The sequence below is a fragment of the Desmodus rotundus genome, chromosome 3 (genome assembly GCF_022682495.2).
Source record: "Desmodus rotundus isolate HL8 chromosome 3, HLdesRot8A.1, whole genome shotgun sequence".
NCBI lineage: Eukaryota > Metazoa > Chordata > Mammalia > Chiroptera > Phyllostomidae > Desmodus > Desmodus rotundus.
Genome location: NC_071389.1, coordinates 161,275,961 through 161,297,916, shown reverse-complemented (window position 1 = coordinate 161,297,916; position 21,956 = coordinate 161,275,961). Strand labels below are relative to the sequence as shown.

Here is a 21,956-nt window from a genome sequence, read left to right as displayed (position 1 = left end):
TATTCTACTAGTATTTACTAAATGCCTACTATGTGCTGGGAGCTGTGATAGACTCTGGGATGTACACAAGAATAATGAAATGTTCCCGTCCCTGAGGAACTCAGATCTCATTAGCGAGCAGAGAGAGCCAACACTATCAGGTATTTATGTATACCGGGTACCTTTATATAATGCTACCTAATTTAATACTCATAAAACCACTCTAAAGTAGATACTGTTTTCTTTATCATTAATGCTGAGAAGCCAAGGATTCAGAAAGGATCAGTAAATCACCAGGTCACAGAGCGACTCACACTACAATCAATATAAATATCCTTTTACACTATTACACTGAGGCAGATACATGGTAGACATTAAAATTAAAATGCAATAGTGATAACTAATAGCTACCATTTGTTATGTATTTATTATATGTCAGGCACTGCTCCAAGACCTCTGTACAGTTTGTCTTAATTACTTCTCATACCAACTCTGTGAAACAGGTATTCCTGTTTGCACTCTGAAGCAGCACTGTGGAGAGGTTAAGAGTCCAGACTCTGGGGTTAAACCACCAGGTTTGAATTTCACCTCCACAGCTTACTAGATGTATGTCCTTCATTAAGTTATTCAATCTCCCTGTGTCTGTGTCATGTGTGTAACATGGGAAACACAGTGTTGTATCATATGCAGATTAAATGAGTTAAACATTACAATACTTTGAACAACGCCTAAGGGAAGAAATATATCTCAAGAAGAAACACGATTGGACATGATTCCACTTCCACGAGGTATCTAAAATAGTCAAACTCTTAGAAAGGAAAAGCGGAATAGTGGTTGCCGTGGGCTGGAGGGAGGAGGGAAGAGGGAGCTGCGTAAGGTCGTGTGCTCCCTCCCTTTTCTCTCTTAAATCAATAAATTAAAAAAAAATTTTAAATGCTCTTATAAAAAAAAAGTGGAACAGTTAAAGATAAAAAGTCCCAAAGTATAGGCAGTTCTTACTCTAAAAAACAAATTGCTTGGCAGGACTTGAATATTTCAAAATTAAAAAAGATGACACGTAAACTGATTTTATTAGACTATTTTAAAATTACTATCTTTCTGACTTACCTCAACTTCACCCATTAAGAGGAATTACTGGGTTGGCCAAGAGTCTGTATGGACTTTTCCATAAAATAAGACACATTTTTCATTTTCATAAATAACTTTATTGCCGTGGATATTTTGAGTATGTCAGCTCTCTCCCACATGGGATAACGTTGATTGTGCTCAATTAATGTCTCCATTTAATGGCTATCAACTTCACCTGGTCTGCCTGCCCGTGGAGCATCGTCCAGCGAGAAATCTCCAGCACAAATCTTCACAAACCACTTTTGACACCTTCGATCAGTCACAGCACCTTCTCCATCCACTGCACAAATCTTTTTTTTTGTATTTCAGTTGTGTTTTTACCTTTTTTGAAATAATAAAACATAATATGACCCAAATGTTACTTATTTTCTTCCATCTTCAATATTAAAATGGCTACATAAAAATTCGCCCATTTTGATAATTTTTTTAAATGCATGCTGCTATGACAGCGGTCATAATATATACGATCTAACAAAAAAATTGTGTCGAATGAAGTTCAAGACAACTAAGCGCTACTAGAGCCATCTTACAGAAAAAACCTAATGAACTGGTCGGCTGACCCAATCAATACAAGTGAGAAGTACTGTAATTTTCAGACTCTAAGACACACCTAGGTTTTAGAGAAGGAAAATAGGGAAAAACCCCTGCTCCGCCGCCGCCCCCCCACCCCCGAGGGCCAGGCAAGCTACATCCGGACTATAAGACGCACCCCCATTTCCTCCCAAATTTGGGGGGTGCGTCTTATAGCCAGAAAAATATGGCAATTGCACCTAACTAGCTAGTTAGTTATTCTATTCAAACTATTCTATTGTTTGGAGGGAAGAATAATCACTTCTTTAGAATACATTTTGAAGTCAATAACTGAGAAGGGCTGCCTCTTAAGGAAAGGGAAATATTACCTAAACAGCTATCACATCTCCAAGAGCCCTACATGGTGCGATTTATGGGTGTTAATCTGGACCAGAGCTTGGGTCTGGTCTTGGAGCTCTGTTGACATTGCAAGCATACTATCTATATTGTATGTTATAGACCAATACACATAGCGAAGCTTTCTAAAAATGCTTTTATTTACACTTATGACTGAAAAACACCAAGGATTTTGGCATAAAATAAAATGAGAAGTGGGGGAGGAAGGATGAAGATGAGGGGTGAGGAGTGGAGAGAAACTAAGCTTGGGGAAAGGCAAGTAACAAAAAGGTGGCTTTTGTTTTTATACGATAACTTCTTTGGTGATATTTTTTTAACAACAAAACCTGAAAATGAATGAGTACCACAGCATCATAAAACACGTGGTATGGAGCCTGTACCTACTGATCTAAATAACTCAATTGCAACTACAGTAAGTGTGAAAATAATTTGATTCTCAGAAATTGGTAAATTTACCAAAAAAGTGCATAAGAGAACAAACTTATTTGCAAGTCAATCACCTCAAGAACACCAAAGAACTGGTTTTCTCGAGAGGAATCCTGCAAGTGGCAGAATGAACTGTTAAAGAAGAGTCTAGAGAGAATCGAGAAGCCCCACAGAGGGTGCCAGAGACATACGGCTTGGAAAGTTGTCATGCACCTATTTTACAAATTCTATAAAATGAACAATGTAAAATAATGTTCTTGATTTCATAAAAAACAGACTCAAACTATATTTAGGAAAAGTAAAGCTACTTTAATAACTTAAAAGGCAGGAGCCAAAAGTAATACAATGATTCAGGAGTCCTCAGCAAGTCAACCAGTGTTTACAAAACACAAACAGGAAGCTCTGAAAAGGTGACACTGTCGCCCCTCTTACAGAGTGTGCAACCTTGATCCACTCCAGGTCAGAGGACAGGCTCCCTGACAGATGTGATGAAACCATGTCTCCGCTGTAATCACTGAAGAAGCCCTTAAAACTTGGACTCAGATGGGACCACAGAGGCCCGCCAGGCAGGCTGCGGACACACTGCAGACTTCTTCAACACCTGGACAGTCTCTGCGCCGCAGGTAGACTGCCGACCTGTATAGACTCCTACAGACTCCCTGCTGAACACTCACTGAAAGAGTCTATCTCACTGTTTGCCAAGTGTACGCCAAAAAAAAAGACTGAAATGTAAACGACAGATACAGACAAACATATTTTAAGCATATTACCTAATACTTTCAATTTTTCTTTATTTTTAAAAGCCTTCTAGTCTCTCGAAAATATTTTGACTATTAACTCTGTTACCAAGCATAAGAGCCACTGGTTTGCTCCGGGCTCCCAGGGCATAAGCATGGAGCAGGAAGGACGGACCCTGGGTTGGACCCCGTTAGAGACCCCCCCTCTGCAGCCCTGACAGCACATCGAACTAAGCCATGTCTTCTTATCTGCCAAATGTCAGAGATTCTTCATCATTTTCCCCAATGGCATTAACAAAGTATATCTTGTTTACCACCTAATAAAAAGTGTTTTACAAATATGTTAAATGAAAGGGTGATTTGTCAAATTCTTTAATTGCCAAATTTCCCTAATCTACAAAGCCAGCTGTGCATTCAAAGAAAAAAAATGAGACTAGTTCTAAGACATAGTCTAGTGAGTCCATAAAAGCTCCTGGTAATAATGACTCTTTTCCAAATGCCACCAAACCTAACTTTAATAATATTTTATAATTTTGCTAGAAGTCAATCACATGTCTGTTGGTCTAATTCCTAGAATTCATTTTCTTTTAAATAATTAAGGCAATGTTTGCCTAAATATCTAATCTCTGGATATGTATCTTCATGACTGCTTAGAAATATTAAAAATTTACTGATAGTAAAATTAAAGTCACATCTACAAATTTGTAATTAAAATTGATGAAATGAGCTAGTTGCTCACTTAAAGCAAAGAGAAGTTAACTGTTAACCAATCAGTAGCTATTTATAGGCAAAGCATTAATGTTTATTGATAACTACAATTCTTAATGCTTAATACATATAAATGTGTATTTTAAAATGGGTGTCATTCTTAGAAAAATATAACTTTGAAACTGCTCTAGAACATAATGCTCTCTTGCACATATACATATAAATAACTGTGTAATTACCAAATGAATATCACAAAATTGTGTTTCTTTCCCAACATTCATGTTTTTCTTAATCAAGGGATTAGCCTTTTTTTAAAAAATTGAGTTCCTAAAAAAATTAGTTCTTAGTTCTCTAGTCTCAGGATCTATTCATTCACAATAAATAATGCATTCATCTGAGTATTATTAAAGTATCATTTATTTATTCCTATTTATTTCACAGGATAAGGAAGAAATCTGACCTAAAAATAAAAGCATACTGTTAGAATCTCTCGTTGTGTTTCTGTTCCCTGAACGTCAGTTAAAGTTGAAACAGGCCAACTACTGACACCACAGGTTAAAGGCATTTCTTTCTGTCCAGTCCTATATTTTATAGTGTGAATGTTCCAATCACTCTATAAAAATTTCAAAAATCTCTCTCAATTTAGCCAGGATTAATGTTTGTGAAACTAGGTAACTCGCCCCATTGTACTCACACTAATGGGTGCGTTATAACTCTACAAAAGGTTTTCATTACTAACTCGCCAACTTATTCCTCAAAGTCCACTTCAGTTCACCAATTCAAAAGATGTTGTTCTCTGTCTACAATAGATAAAATAGGAGGGATAACTCAGATCAGTTAATCAAACACAGGTGCTAACAACCTATCAGGCACTGGGCAAGGTCACAGGGATTAAAAAAAAGGGTGTGGGGTGGTCAAAAGGCATCCTCTTTGAACTTTTCAATCTTACAGTATGGTACAGAATCCGGCTAGGTAAGATCCCACTCACAACAACAATATAAACAGCTATCAGTTATTGAGTATTTACTGAGTACAAGGCACTATGCTAAGCATTAAAAGCAACCAGGTGACCCCCACAAAAACTCGATGAAGTAAATTCTTTGTAAAGTCTGACTTGCTAGCTCCAGGTAGCCACTGTCTGCACTGCTGTGCCCTGCGTGTTTTTCTGTTACTATCTACATTGAAGACACATGAGTATCACATTCCCGCAGCCACAGAAGTGGTACAGAGATAGGCATCGTAAAGTGTGTCTGGGATGGCAAAGACCATTTCACAGGTATTAAGGGTTTAAGGAGTTTACAAGATTAAAAACTAACACTGGAAAATTGGCTTAAGCCAGGTCTTCATAGCATAATTTGATTCTTTTCTTTAATAACTTAGGTTTCCTCATTTATCGGAAGCACCCATATTCAATTAAGTTTAAAATGTAATATAAGACTACTACTATAATTATCACAATTTGGATTTAGTGATGCCACTTTGTTGCTATGATGTTACCAACTGGCTTCAATTGAAGCATAATATCAGTTTTCATACCCAGAATTAAAATACAGAAGCATTTAAAGATCAGAGCAACCTCAAGATCATGATACTTTTTAAAATTCATACATTTATCATCTCTTAAAATGTATCACATCATAACACATTTACCTATGTTTTGGCCCCTATATTTATAACCAGGTCCATAATGGAAAATAAAGTATGTCCTTTTTTTTTCTTTTTTTTGAATCCCAAGATACTAGCACCATGCCTGGCCCAGTGCTTAGTAACTACGTAATAAAATCTATTACAGAATCTGAAATATGGATGGAGCACCAAAAAGAAAACAAGAGATTTCAAATTCTATACCCGGCATTCTCCTGGAGATTCACTACATTTTGGAAACATGGGTCATCAGAGATGATTTGAGGGTCAGACAAAAGCCTTGTTACAGTCTGGGCGAAATCTGAGTCTCCAACCCTCACCCCAACTCCCACCACACCCCTCTTGCTTTCACTCCAGGTTCAACTACAAATATGCAACTATTGAATATTTTAACCACAATCCCTCTTCCTACAAAACTCCCTGCCAGGAAATAGCAGAGACCTTAAGAGCATTCGTAGCAGTGGGGAAAAACCAGGGTCCACGTAAGAACTCGGCATGGCAACTGCTCCCACTATTGTGTAACAACGTACAGCTGACCCTTGCACAAGGTCATCAGGAATGCTGACCCACGTGCAGTCAAAAGTCCACGCTAACTTCTGACACCCCAATACCTTACAGTTCTCCCTCATTACCTGCAGGGGATTTGTTCCAGAACCCCCAAGAACAGCAAAACCTTTGAATGCTCAAGTCCCTTACATAAATGGCGTAGAACAAGGGATACAGTCAGTTGGTTCTCCTCTGCAGATTCCTAACTATGGAACAAAAATTTTGTTTTCAACTCATGGTTACAGAGGGCTGACTGGACATGCATCAAAAAAAAAGAAACCCACATATAAGTGGACCATGCATTTCAAATCCACGTTGTTCACGGGTCAACTGTAGTTACTTTAAGTGCATCCCCGACGGTCTAATTATTTTTAATAAGTAAATCAACTTCCATTTTTTAAGACTTGAAAGACTGGTGAAGAAATGTGCTTTTGTCCGAGGTACGGAGAATAATGTTAGACTTAAAGGTCTTAATTTTCCCTGGCTGGTGAGGCTCAGTGGACTAAGTGCTGGTCTACAAACCAAAGGGTTGCAGGTTTGATTCCCAGTCCGACGCATGCCTGGGTTGTGGGCCAGGTTCCCAGTAGGGGGGGCACCAGAGGCAACCACACTGATGTTTCTTTCCCTCTCTTTCTCCCTTCTTTCCCCTCTCTCTAAAAATAAATAAAACCTTTTAAAAACCAAAGGTCTTAATTAAACTTAAAATAACATCTGTATTTCCCAACCAATTTAAAAAGTCTGAAACAACAGACTTGAGGCAGAAGCAACCCAAGCGAATACTTACGCAAACCCACTGCATGATTTTCCCATGTCATCCCTGATGCATAGAAAATCTGATCTCAGCTCAAAAATTATTCACCAGGGTTATACTAATTTTTCACCTACCCATTAAATATGTACTGAATGACTGCTGTGTACCAGGCACCACACTGTGCACTGGTGGAACAGGGGTAAGCAAAATCAGGAAAACCTGTCTTCATGGAGATTAGGTCCTAGTGAAGGGAAACAATAACATAAATATCAATTAGTGAAAAGTGCCACAGAGAAAAATAAAGCAGGGTGAATAAACAGGTACATAAAGAGCAGGGAGTACCAATGGCAGGAGCTGCAACTTTAAACGGAGTGATCAAGGAGAACTCATTAAAGGGAGACATTTGAGAAATGCAAAGTTGAAGGAACGACGGGGATGCCTGAGCAGTGTTCTCCCAGCAGAGCAATCAGACCTGCAAAGGCCTGGAAGGATGACTCGTGTGTCCTCAGAGGCCAAGCGGCTGAAGCAGGAGGGAAGCAGCAGTAGGAAGGAATGTCAGAAGAGGGGGGGGGCATGGACACTGGAGCCCTGGGGGCCGCTGGCTTTTACTGAGTGCCAGGGGACCTGCCAAGAGCAGAACTTTCAGCAGAACACTGACATGGCATGACCTGCCTTATATTTTACAAGAATCATTCTGGCCTGTCTCGTGGAGAAAAGATGGCAGGTCAAGAAAAGCCAGAGTGCACAGTTAGGAGACTTCCAGTGCTGTAAGGGAGAGCTGGCATTTTGGATCTGTGTGATAGAAATGGAAGGGATGAGAGAGATTCTAGATATAATCAGAAGCTAGATTCGAAGGATTTCTTGGCAGATTAGATGTTGAACATAAGAGTTAAGGCCAAATCTGAGGCTTTGGACTTGAACACCAGGAAGGATGCCCTTACCTGGTGTGTGGAAGATGGTGGGCAAAGCAGGAAGCTGGGTGAGAAGCTGGTGTAAAAAGTCTGGAGATCAGGGGAGACGTCTGGGCTGAGATCTAGACAGCAAACTACATAGGATACTCTAAGCCAGGAGCTGGGATGAGATCACCAAAAAGTGAACACAAGTAGAGAGGGGAGTGACAAGGAGTCATCTCCGGGGCTTGTCAAAGTTAAGAGTTCTGGGAGATGAGGAAGAATCTGCAAAGGAGAAGAACGGACCTAAGGAAAAACGGGGAGGGTGTGATGTCCTGAGGACAAAGACTGTGTCAAATGCCTTTCCCAGGTCAAGTAGGATGAGGCGTGAAAAATGTCCTCAGGCTGAGCAACACAGAGAACAGGATCTACAGGGCTACAGTAATATTGGTGGAGTGGTAAGGGCAAAGTGTAAGAACTGAAGAGCAGGGATAGAGGCAACTGTATTACGTAAAGGAAACAAAGAGGATAGTAACTGAGGTTTTTTTGTTCATTTTTAAAAGATTTTTATTTATTTTTAGAGAGAGGGGAAAGGAGGGAGAAAGGGAGAGAAACATCAATGTGTGGTTGCCTCTTGTGCACCCCCCACTGGGGACCTGGCCCACAACCCAGACATGTGCCCTGACTGGGAAGGAATCAAACCGGAGACCCTTTGGTTCGCAGTCCGGCTCTCAGTCCTCTGAGCCACACCAGCCAGGGCCTAGGGCTTTTTTTTTTTTTTTAAGATAGTAAAAGTAGCACATGCGCATGCTTATGGAAATAATCCAATTGAATGAGAAATTTATAAGCTAAAAGAGGGAAATAGCTGGAATGATAGCTATGAATGGGAGAGAAGATCTCAGACACAAGTGAAGGCGCTGGCTGGCCGTGGCCAGGAACGTGGACAGTGCACCCTCAGGTCCAGGAGGAAGACAACATGTGGGCAGGGCACAGGCACAGATGCAGGGACACTTGAGAACACGTACAGAGCTGAGGGGATTTGGGGATGGGCGCTGTCATTCTGATCGGTTCTATTTTTCTCAGTGACAACGTAAGCAGGATACTTAGCTCGGATACGTAATATAATCAGATCCGAGAAATGTGTATCATACGTCCTGATGTCTTGCTAATTCTGTGAGAAGTTAAAAACTGGGGGGCAAATACATCCACGAAACTTTCACGTGTTTAGAGTCATTTTCATCACCATTCCCTAAAAACTTCATTGATGGAGTAAGATCCCATTTTGAAAAAAATCTTTTCATGGAGTATTTTGTTATATGTGTGTGTGTGTTTTAAAATAAAAATCTGAATTTCAGGTAAAGTTATGATGATAAATATAAATGGAACAGTAAAAAGAAATAAAATTTAAAGACCGTTTTGCCATATATATATAAACTATATACACAATTTTATGCCTTCTGCCAGACTCTGTCCAGCCACAATTTTTTAGATAGTTGTTAGGTCTAACCAGTTAGGTTCTAGAGTTTGGGCTTGTTATTTGGATACTTATATGTACTTCAGGTCCACGTGTTTTTATTTTAGTGGCAATGCAACGTTCTATCACATGCTGTGTGTGGTCTACCCGATCACTCCCCAATTCCTAGGCATTCTGAGGTTCCCCCTTGCACCATAGTTATTAAAAAATTACATATTTTACATCTAATAAAATCTGTATGTAAAATGAGTTTAATTTTTTTATATCATAACCCCTCAAGTGAAATTTCCAAGTCAAAGATCTTAGCAGTTTTACAAATGAATGCCAAAGCACAGACCCCACCACGTTTATTTCTTTATTCCGAGTATTTACATACTTTGGTATCTGCTACACAATAGTAATTCAAAATAGGTTTGCTGAATAAGCAAAAGGACAAATGAAACATGTTAAACATGCCTTCCTATTATATAGAATGTTCTCTACAGAAAATACTCCAACTTACTTTACAACCAGAACACCTTTTCCTTCAAACAGCTAACCAAGTGATTTTCTAATTTGCTAATTTAATGTTATCATAATTTTCACTTTAATTATTAACAAGGTTTAACAGTTCCCCAAGAGTTTATTTACTAATTGTATTTTATTCTGCTGCGAAGAGTGTATTTAATATGCTTTGAACATAAAAATATTTACGTTTAGATAAATAAATATACCATAATATTTTCCAGTCTGTCATCCTGCCTTTAAAACCTGTGACGGAAGGTTTAAGTATTACAACACAATGAACCACGTCACCGACATAAACAGAAGAAAGTCACTTCATTCCAGACTTCATTACTGTTTTTAAAAACTTTAGACTCATAAACATGATATTGAGAATGAAATCTAAATTTTACTTACATTATTTTATTCATATTCATGCCTTTTCTCAGTTACTTAATAATTCTTTTCCCATTATCTTATCTGATGTGTTCAATACTAAACTCTTTACAAGTAGTTGGATCAACTACTAAAAATTTTATTTTGTTCCCTTCATCAGTTTTCTGCTTCTAATAATACATTTTGCCATTCCATATTATATATTCTTTATCTGGGGTAATTACTTTCTATTAAGTATTGATCATTTCCTGTCTTTCAAAACTGTTCTACTAATCTCATCATTATTCCCATAACCATTTGTAAAGTATCTTATTGGAATTTTAATTACAAGTGCACTAAATATATACATTAGCCTAGGAAATATACAGATTTAGCTTTCACGACGGAGAACTGGATTTACCATATAAGGAAAAGGCAGGGCACACAGGGATCCTGGACCAGGAACCTGGATTTGAATCTCAGCACTTTTCAGTAGGAGTGCAAGTTAATCTAACCTCTCTGCACTTCCTTTCATTCACCCTTAACTAAGGAAAAGCCGGACCTTCTTGGTTAAGGAGTGGATGCTCGTAGCATGCACGGACCCACAGGCACAAAGGACAGACTTTGTTTGAAGTCTATCATATTTTGACTTTTCACAATACATCTGATAAACATTATATTCCAGGACATAAAGATTAGAGATTTTTCACAGATAAAGTATTCAAGGAAAAATGACAAACTGTTACAACTTTGTAGTATTTGATTTAAGAAAACTGGATGAATTTTAACATCAGAATTCATTTTAAAAATATGAACAAGTAGAAGGAACAGTAACACTCTGAAAAATTCTGAATATTTCCCTAATATAGGAGCAACTATAATGAAAGATCTATGTAAGAAATCCCAACAAGCTTGCTTCCAAGAAGCATGACCAAGGGCTCCAGCTTTGTTTTCGCATTTTTTTGGCATGTTTTTATTCCAGTAACTGCTCTGCCAGGCAGGCAGGAGGCCAGTGGGCCCTCACCGTGCCTGAGGCACATGCTGTCTCACCTACGAAGTCACAGATGGCCACGTCCTCCACCACTGCCTGTCCACCCAAAACGGTGGAGGGAGGAGTTTCAGAGCCATTCCGTTGACTTTATTGCAAATACTGGAATTAGCAGACATGCCAATAACTGCTGATTTTACCGATGTTAACTTCCAGTGATGCCTACGTTTCAAGACTCTTTGAAATCCACTGTTACATGTGTTTCAGCCGTTAATTTTCTTTCAAACCTACAAGCACTTGCTAACCAAATATTAAATGGTGCATGTTTAGTCCCTGAATACTACGCACACAATTTTAGTTTCCAATTTTTTCTCTGTTGTGTGGCATGAGCTCCTAACATGGAATCACAAGCTAAATCAAAAAATATGGTAATGGAGTTTCATATGAAAGCCTCCATTATTTATATTCTCTTTATTCCACAGCAATTACTTTCAAATTTTTGTTAAACCTATTCATTCTTTGCCTCTTAAAAGGGAGAAATATCTTTCCACTGGGAACTGATCTCTTTTGTCCATAAATAGGCTTGTACAATATTACAAGACAGATCTAATGTCACAGGTCCAACTAGTCTTACTACTAGCAGAGATTATATTCTAACAAACAAATCCACACTTTTACTCTTTTCTTCAACCCTTCCACATAGCCAAGAAAAACTGCTTGCTATCCTCAATGCATTATGTTTATCTCCCTCCTCTTTCCTCACTAGAAAAGCACCCTTCTCTCACACAACCTGTTTTCAACTTTCTTCCAGACCGGGATTCAAAACTCCCCGTCTGGCTGGAAGATAACTTTTAGGTGATATAAACTGAACACTTGAAAGACACAATACTGCCCCACTTTTAAGTTACTCGTTCTGCCTTTCCAGTTCAGCTACACGATTTATATATGGAATTTCTACTCACCTGCTACTAGTGCATGATAAGCACTAAGCTCTCATAATAATTTCATTTCCCTTGACTGCAAAAGCATATTAGGGCGGTGATGGAGATGGCTACCCCTGATAACAACAGCTGCCATTTACTGCCAGCCAGCGTGTGTACATGCATCAGCTCATTTAATTTCTACAACCACCTTATCTTCTAAGTGCTATCGTAACACTCATTCCAGAGACATGGAAACTGAAACACCCAATGGTAATTTGCCAAAGGTTATACAGCTTATGTTTGAATGCTGAACAATACTGATGCTTTGCCAGGCATTGTAAAGCACGTTACCAGTATTAACTTATTTAATCCTCACAATCACCCCACGAGGCGGGCACTGTCTTTGCTGTGCATAGGAGGAAACCAGTGCAAGGACTGACAGAGTCACCAGGCAGTAAGCACGTGGCCGGGCGGGGCTGAGCCCAGGCTGTGCGCATCAGAGGCCTCAGCAGTGTCACTCCACCCTCTGAATTAACTGCATATCTGAGGTTTCCCGTGTAAAACGACAGCAGGGGTCTGTTCGGTATCACTTCTACGCATTCTTTAGTTTGCTACACATTTAAGAGCTTAATATAAAAACAGTACAATAGTAAGTGCAGTGAGAGGACATAAATTCTATTACTACCTAATTAACTAACCCCGTACGTTTCTGGTCTACCAGAAAGATGAGTCACGGCAAGAGAGATATATTGCACGAAATAATACAGTTAACTGCCCTGAGTATATGGTTCAGAGAAAAAGTGCTAACGTTTAACAGAGGCCAATTGAGAAAGCTCTCCTGAGAAAGCTAAACCTGGAAAGATGAGTAAACATCCTTTAGAATATAATTCTATGGTAGGATTAACAACCTCATGTTTGTCTTTCCCCAGCAGAATTAGGCTTGTAAGAACACGGGCTATTTTTATTCTTGTCTCTCCAGCACCCAACAACGTCCTCACTCAGTACATGGCTGTGAGACACAAGTACAGGGTACAAAGAATGTTATGGAAAAGCGCATTCTAAGCAGACAAAACATCATCAGCTAGCTGAAAGGGAAAAGCAGAAAAAACTTTTTTTTAATTTCAGTTGCTACATCATTGGCAGTATCTGCGTGGTCCAACCCCAGGAGGTCCTGACGTATCCCTGTAAACACGCCCCCTCCAGGGTAAATGCGGCGCCTGCAGCGCTGGGGAGGTGTCGGCACAGAGGCAGGGGCCCTGGTCACAGGCATCTCTGTGTACACGCTCTTAGCAAAGAGATGTGCTAACCGGCCTTGCTTTCCTCATCGTCACTCCGGGATAGGCCATGGCTGTACTGTGGAAACACTCACTTTAGAAGTTTAGATTTTAAAAACATCGTGGTAAAATAAAATAATAGTAATTATGCTAACTAGCTTCAGGGAGAAATGTCAGTGTCCCTGAGCAGGTGAGTATGGACAGACCACGAAGCCAGACGTCTCCAGAAAACTCTTCCTCTACCAGATGCTTTGTGACCAAGAGAGCTACTTCATCTCCTTCTGCCAAATGTCTTCATCTTAAAAAGAATAGTATTATCTCACTGGGTTATTATGAAGATTATGCAAATATATATGCAAAATGTTTACAAGAGCGCCTGACACACAGTAGCGCTGAACAAGTGCCACGTATTATCACTCCCAGAGGTAGGCAGCTACAGCAACGGCCCATTCACATTGTTCCATGAAGAGGGACTGCTGAGGTTTCCGGCCAGGGCAGGACAGGGATGTGATGAAATCAGACGAAGAAGAATGCTAAGGCCACCAGCACTGGGACACTGCTCAGCCCTGCTGTGAAGTGAGGCTCCTGCCATGGGGCTTCTGACACCTATTCCAGACTGTACCCCATTCCAAACAGTGCTGCTAATGTTTAATCAAAGGCCCAAGTATAAAGCACGCAGTCCTCCCAATGAGGTTAGAGTATCTACAAAATGGGGCTACATTTTTCTCTCTCTACATTCAGGGAAATTAAATTTTAAACATGGGAAAACATTTTGAGGTTTTCTGATGACTACAGGTTTTCCTCATGATGACAGAAGTTTTCTTTATAGAAGTATTGCTACCTTGACTCTGAAGGTCGAAGAAAATTGAAAGGTAAGGAAATGAGAAGAGCTGTGGACAGGAAGGATGTATAAATGAACCCAGTTGGATCAGAAAAAGAAAAGGAAAACAGTCTTATGTGCTTCTGACTAAAGGTTGCAAAGACTGCTTGCTGCTTGAGGTCTGCCAGCAGGTTCTTCTACATCATTAGAGGTGTTAAAGCCAAGGGCATCAGTGTGAAGTCAAATGTTTCATACAGAAATCACATGATAACTTCACAGAATTCATGTTAGCAGACTCCGTCATTTCACTGACAACGCACTCAAGGAGGATGTTGCAATGCTACAAGACAAACACAATTAGGTCATAATCTTCTCTGTAATTCTACAGTATCAATGCTGCCAGAAATGAAAGGGGAGAGGGTAGTGCACGTACACTGTTACTGTGTATGAAACAAGGAAGTAGAGTAAGTCAAACAGAGTTTTACATTACATGACAGTTTCTCACCAGTGAAGGGCATAAATCCAATACAGAAACCCTGCTTTAAAAAAAGTTGAAACTGAAGTAGAGAAATTGGTGGGGGAGGAGGGAGACAGACCAAATAAGCTTGATTGCAAAAAACAAACAAAAAATTAGCTGATTATTTAGAAATCTGGCTGATTCTGGCTAACTATACTTATCTTAAATAAAATTCTTTTTTGAGATTAATGCATATTTGCACAAATGGTTTGATCAAAAAAGATTTTTAAATTGCTTTGCATTAAAGAATAAGAATTCAAAGTGCTATTGCGGGGGAAGAAAAAGTGTCATACTTAAAATAATTATTCAACAGGCCACACCATACTAATTACAAGCTCTGATACACAGCTACAAATTGTGCTCCAGTAGAGGGAGCACGGGAACAGAGGCTGACAGGAGAAACTGATGTAAATCTATTTCAACAAACCAGCACTGTGCACATTAATATGTCAGTTCTCATCAAAGGACTTGAACATTGGTAAAAATCCTAATTTAGAGACTTCATGACGTTCCCCACAGAGGCACCAAGTCATTGCTTTAAATGAGAGGTAAAGTAAACACTAACTCCATGGAGAAAGGGCTGAATTAAACTGCTTGCCTTTTGGCTGACCGTGTATGTGCTGATAGTGATTCTAGCCGTAAGTTCGTGTAACTTGCCCTTTCTGGACCACTCTGTGTGTGTGTTATTCATGAGAGACACAAGGTCCCAGATAACAACCAAATAAAGCAAAACTGCAAACTCAAATCCCTTCGATCCCTTCTTCGCATCCATACCGAACAACTTTGATCACGGGTACAATATTGCTAAACAAACCTTCTGATGTGCGATTATGTGTAAAGGCCATATAAAATAAAGCTACCCTGTGAAACAGGGTTAAGTTTTGGAACCTCAAATGTGTGTTGAAAGGGTTCAGAACAGGCCTCCCCAAGAGGAGCCACTTTGGCATGAGAATTATTTTGAGTGGGAGGCCACCGAGACCCCCAAGGGCTCAAGGGAAACTTTTACCTCCCCCTTGAAGATTTTAAATTGGGATCCTCATCCATAATAAGAGGTACGGCCAGACAGAACTGTGTTAGGACCTATTCACAGGGCCGGGCAAACTTCTAATTACTGAGCATCTACTCCTCTCACCACCTTTCCAATGGCCTTCTTTCCCTCTGGAACCCCAAGGCACCTCACCTCAATGTTAGCTCAAAATGCCCTTCACACCTTATTTTGACTTTCTGTTTCTGAACCTCTCACGTACATGGGGTGTCTGACTCGCTCATGTATACTCATGTATGTGGGGTTCCTATACACACACATGCAATTAAACTTGGTTTTGTTTTGTTAATCTGTCTTGTGTATAGTGATTAGACCAGCTGAAACCTAGAAGAGCAGAGGAAATTTTCTTCCTCACCACCAAGTCCTATCTGAAATTTGAGTCTTCGAGTTTGAAGTTTGAGTGGCAGTGGTAGTAGGTGGAGACAATGGCCTGGTCCCAGGACTCAAGTCAAGGATAAGAGTAAAACATACCTGAGGAACCAAAGGCACCTCGGATGAAACCCAACACCTAAAATAGTGCCCCATTCAACACAGGGGCTCAAAAGCTGATTTTGTTGTAACTCATGAAGTAAACTAAACCCTTAACCTACAACAAATACCCTTGATTTCAGACGCTTCGTTTACTGTATGCCTCATTTAATACCGACTGACAACTATCCTCAACCGCCTGATCTTTTTTAGAGGTTTCTGTTGCAGGACCCACGGACTCTTCCAATCCCAGAAATTCATGGCCACGTGCCACGCTTTACGCACCCTGCGGCAGTGATCTCAGCCAAGGATATTCTAATACTAGAATATTTGAAGAGGCATGAGCTCTGGTGGCAAAGAAGAGTTTAAGAGCAGCACGGTAGGGGGTGTGGAGGGTCAGATTCCAGGGATGTTTAACCTGAGCACATCATTTATAACCAAAACCCTCCAGTGCCTGTCCCTCCCCAGGCTCAGCCAAATAACACTATTCGGCCTAACCACACCCCTCCCCCCCAAAACTCATTCCACTCGCACGACGGCCCCGCTGCACTCACTTTCTGCTTCAAACCCTGCTTTGATGTCTCCCTGCTTTCACACCTGCCGCTCACTCTACCTTAAATGCCCAGGATGGTTAATAGAAAGAGGTTTTGTTTTTTTCATCCTGACTTTGTACCAGTGACCTTGTCGTTCTACAGCTGTAGGCTATTTCCACATCCAGCATTCAGGGACCTGTTTCACACCTATTTCAAAAAATCAGAAGATTAAATGAAATAACATATGTAAAGAAATGGCAGTGTAGCTAGTACAAACTAAAGCACTAATATTAGTTCCTTTCCCAGCCCCTTCTACGTCTGTTGAACTCCTACTTACCCTTCAAACCCCAGTTTAAATAATTCTGTCTCTGTAAAGCCTCCTTAGCTCTGTGTTCTACTTCCTTCCTCCCTCCAAAAGAATCAGCTACCCACGGCACTTAAAGAAACCTCCACTGCATTTCATTGCTTGGGGATGGTCTCTCTGCTCCACTAGATAATGAAGACCTCCAGGGTGGGATTCTTATCTAATGGCCGCCTACTTCAAATCTGACAGAATCAATAATGGAAGTGTCATTAGCAGTTGTTGAATAGAAAAAAATGATTTCTTTAAATTGTTACAAACTAAAACTCTTAGATGGTCTTTCAAATATTTTATTTAGAAAATATTAAAAGAAAAGAACAATCCTAACTTAGAGTGGTACCCTACCAGTGACAGAATTATTTTCATGTTTCTGCTTACTATTCAGTCATTCAATTCATTTATTTAACAAGTGCCTCCTATGGGCTAGTGAACAGTGAATAAAATGAACACAAAACCCTGTCCACTTGGGCTCTGTCTTTACCACAGGTAAATCTGTGAAAGAAATTACTGTATCACTACAAACTTGTCAACATTAACTAAGTATCAAAAACACAAAGAAGAAAAACGCTCCTGACCATGCATAAAATTGAACTTAAAAAGGAAACATGAAATTAGCCCAGATTTAGTCTACCAAACAAACAAAATTGATTTGGTCTTCCTAAAAAGGATATTCATGTTAGGGACCCTTTTCCCTGTAGCTAAAAATAACTCTTGTGACCTCTTTTGGGAGGTTAGTCATCATTGTGAGTTTTAAGGATTTTACATGTCCAATTCCATCCTTCCCACAGATCCTAATCTGAAAGTTGGTGTTGCTCAATGTGGCATATTTCAAAGCCTATTTGGGACCTTCACAGGTTCTTCATTTTATAATTGAAGAGGTTTTCTGAAACTTTGTATCGTGGGTTCTAGTCTAAGGGGTGCTTTCCCCAGGAGTAACATAGGCCTTACTTACCAGAACTGAATCAGGACCACGTCCCACCTGGGTCAGGCAAACAACCCCGGCACAGCAGGACCAGACTGTGAGACACAGAGGTGCCCACAGTTCCTGGGCACCAACCTTTCCAGTCTGGTTGCTTCATCCTCTCTGTTGCCTCCAGCCTGATACCCAAGCATGCCCTATGCTTTTCTTTCTTCATTCATTCCCCTGGCATAGAAGGTCTGTTTCTCATTTCTACTGTTAACATACTCCGTATCAACAAACCATTTCCATCAGGAAAAGCTTCTGGCTTTTCCTCTGCTCAGGGTAACCTTTACCCTTTTGACGTCATCAGCCCTGAGAGCCGTCCTTATGGAGTTTAGCAAGTCCTATCTTGCTTTAGTCCCACCCTGCCACCCTTACTGGAGTCTAAACAAAATGGTCCTTATACCCAACAGAGGCTGAACTTTCCTAATAGATAAAAGAGTCAACATAATAAGCAAACACCCAGCACTTTTCAAAGCTAAACACTAGGAAGCTTCATTGAGAGATCTCTGCAAAACATTATTCAACTTCAAAGTCACAAATAAGATTCAGTCTCACCGAAGAAATCTATGTGAAGAAACAAAAAATGTGATCTGGGTACCCCAAGCAGAGAATGCCGAGAAAAAGAATCCTGACCATTTGACTCAAACACCAAGTTATTTATTGATGCCCCGAGAGCACAGGTAGTTCCCATAAAAGAGGTTTCACTTCTGCCGTACTTTTTGGTCATTTTGGACTTTAATGTGCAAACTTAACATTTTACTGAAAGCCCTGCCCTGCTTCACTAATTAACAGTGTAATAAATAATCAAATAAAAGGGAGGTCTGTAATGACAGCTTTGGGATTAAAAAAAAAAAAAGCAGTACACCGGAGTTTTCTCATGGTTCCTACATGTGGAGCTGTTAAAGGGGGCTGTTTCCCTTGAGAGCCTACAGGGAAGGGGAGAAAAGCATAAATGCCAAACAAGCAGTGCGTGGACAGACCATCAGGAGCCCCAGGGTTGGGGCTTTCATCAAGTCCCAGCCACAGGGAAGAAATACATCAAATGTACCCTAAAAGAAACAAAAACTGAATTATGAAATGCAACATTTGAAAAGAATCAACGGTGTGTCTTGGGAAATCTACCAGTGAGACTGAAGTCTCAACCCCCTACTTTCCCTCAAAAGTGCTTTCTAATAATACTGACCACATTCCAAATAGCTGTGTCTGCCAAGAACTCGCCAATTGTACTTCCCCTGCTCAGCAACCATGGTGAAAAATCAATGTCAGGGGAACCTTAATCCCTTATTATTATTTTTTTAAAGTAAAAGTATTGCAAGTATCTATCTTGCTAGGCATTTATCCAGAGGGAGTAACTCCTAAGTGAATTTAGGAAGTGAGCATGACCTTTAATAGATAACTTGGTTCCCAACAGGAAGTCAAGAGAGGCAAAACAAGGAGAATAGGTAACTATAGATTTAAAGGAAAAAGTTACAAAAACAGAGAAGCAAGGAATTCATTCCGGGAAAAGATGAAAGCAAAAGACAATACAAAAAGTAAAAGCAAAAGGAGGAAAATGTTTATACTCCACCTAAAGATAAATGATTAGAGAAGGAAAGAGGAGGGGTAGTAGGGAATATTTGAGTCCAGAATCACTAACTTTAAAATTAACTCACTGTGACTTTCAGACTGATTGGGTTCGGAGTTTGGAATTCTAAAAAAGGAAAGGAGGTAGCAGTGGGGAAACAAACGAAGACAATGTAGGAAATGAGAGACCCTCCCTCATAAGCTGTGTAGCAGTATCAGGTAGGGCTGGATCAAGGAAAAAGCTGGTGATGCCGGGGTGGTTAGAAGTGTCCAGAGGCAATCCCGCGGATTCACGTGGGCTCGGGGCGGGGGGCTACACCAACTCACTCCCTTCCCCTCCAAATCCGGAGAGACCCTTAGAGGCAGAATTAACTGATGGGCTCTCTCCCTCAAGAGCCGTAGAGGGAGTTTACCCTGACCTGGCCAGAACCGACGGGGACTCCGGGGGCGCAAAAGGAACGCAGCGACCTGGATCCAGGGCGGTGACGCCAGGGGCCCCCGGGGGCGCTTCCCAGAGCCCGAACTCACCGATGCCAAGTCCTACGACCAGGCGGCCGGCGAGCAGGGTCTCCTTGCCGTTCGCCGCAGCCAGCACCGCGGAGCCGGCGGTGAAGAGCGCGCTGGCCAGCAGGATGGCGGCCCGGCGGCCGAAGATGCCGTTGAGGGCGCCGCCGGCCAGCGCCGAGACGGCGGCCGCCCCCACCGTGCTGGACACCAGCAGCTCCTGCCACAGCGCGTCCAGGCTGAGCTGCCGCTTGAGCAGCAGCATGGCCCCCGACACCACCCCGGTGTCATAGCCGAACAGGAAGCCGCCCAACGCGGAGAAGACCGCCACCACGTACACGAAGGCGGGGGTCTCGTCCTGCTGGAACTGCTGCCGCGCCGCGCGCTCCAGGTCCCCGACGCCGCCGCCCGCGCCCGCACTCTGCAGGCTGCTGCTCGACTCGGCGGCCGCCAGGAGGCTGCGCTCGCCGGCCGCGCTCGCCGCGTCCGGCTCCTGCTGCTTCCTGCGCCGCTCGCCCTGGAGGCTGCTCAGACTCCGCAGCGTGTACTCCACATTCTCGCTCGCCTTGCGGGACATAGGGCAGCAGGGGCCCGGGGCTTCCCGGGGGGACGAGGCTCCGCGGGCCGGCGCCCTCGGAGGGCTGGGCAGCCTGTGCTGGCGGGAGCAACCGCCGCCGCCTTCCTCCGCCCGGTTCCCGCTCTGGATGCCACGGCAGCAGCCGCCGCCCCGACCGCTCCGGGGAGAAAGTTGCTGCCCGCCGAGACTCGGCGCCGCGGAGTTGGAGCCTGGCGGGTCTCACTCGAGACTCACGCCCCGCTCCTGCCGAGCTGGCGCTGCGGAGCGGGCGGGAGGCGGGACCGCGGGTCACGTGCAGCCCGGGACACGCGGGGCGGAGCCCTGGGGATGCCCCGCCCCCTCCCTGGGCGGGGCCGGGTGCAGCCTGCTCCGAACCCCACCCCCAGGTCGAGGGCGACCTTTGAGGAGCGAGGCTGTTTTAATTAGAGCACCGGCTACACCGAGGGATTAATCCTGGCCTGGGGGCTGCAGGTGGGAAGCTGGAGAAGTGGGAATGCCCGGTAGTAGGCTTCCACACCGGAGAAACTGGCTACACTGACTGCAAGGTTTGGGAGGCTAGGAGAAAACCCCTCAAAACATCCTGATCGCGCCTTCTGCCAGCCTGGGTGTGGCCATGGCTGGAAAGGGCCTATGAAAAAAGAGATATATACATATATATGTATATATCTTGATGTGGCACATAGCAAGTACCCTTCACTTTATAATATTGTGACATAAATGAGTTTGTTGCGAAGCAATTCAAGACTGTGTTTTCCCATTTGTATAAAGAATTTTCTTTCATCTCCAGACCCTCCTCGATTCATGCTTATTTTAAACACATGGTATATCTTGATTCTTTAAGGACAGAAACCATGTCACTTCCCAGGTGAACCCCAAAGCTCCTTCTGTGGATCCCTGATGTGTAAAAGAAGATTCATATTTATACATTTCACTCCTGTATTAACCAGGTAGTTCCCAGCGGTAGAAAGTAATCCCAAGAATCTGATTTGTGATTTAATAGAAAAACTTCACCTCCATCCCCCAACATGCTTACCCAAGGGAAAGATATCCTCTCAACTGAGAAATCCCCACTGCTGCCTACCTTTTGCAGGAGCAATTTGAACTACTTCCTTTGCAAAACATTTTTTGCGACCATTTTTTTTAACTGATGAGTTAATTGCCCATTGTTCGTTTTTTTGCCCCTTTGATTTAAATCACTTGTAAATCATTCCATACAGTTTCATGTCAGAAGAGAAACGTGACTTTGGCTCTCTGATTTACTTTCATTCTTCAAGTTGGGGACAGAAAGTAAAGCATTGTATGACTGTATTCCTTACTATTTCGGTGCCCTTTTACTTCCTTAATTTGAGCA

The 21,956-nt window shown here is 41.9% G+C and overlaps 1 protein-coding gene across 1 annotated transcript in view; it reads right to left on the bottom strand.

Moving 5' to 3' along the window:
• The window catches only part of SLC2A13 (solute carrier family 2 member 13), a 280,975-nt gene extending 260,094 nt beyond the window's left edge, over nucleotides 1–20,881 (bottom strand). The window contains exon 1 of the mRNA XM_024575883.4: nucleotides 20,053–20,881. Coding sequence (XP_024431651.2) covers nucleotides 20,053–20,605 — 553 coding nt within the window. The 5' untranslated portion in view covers nucleotides 20,606–20,881. The remainder of the gene's footprint in view (nucleotides 1–20,052) is intronic.
• Nucleotides 20,882–21,956: the final 1,075 nt, after the last annotated feature.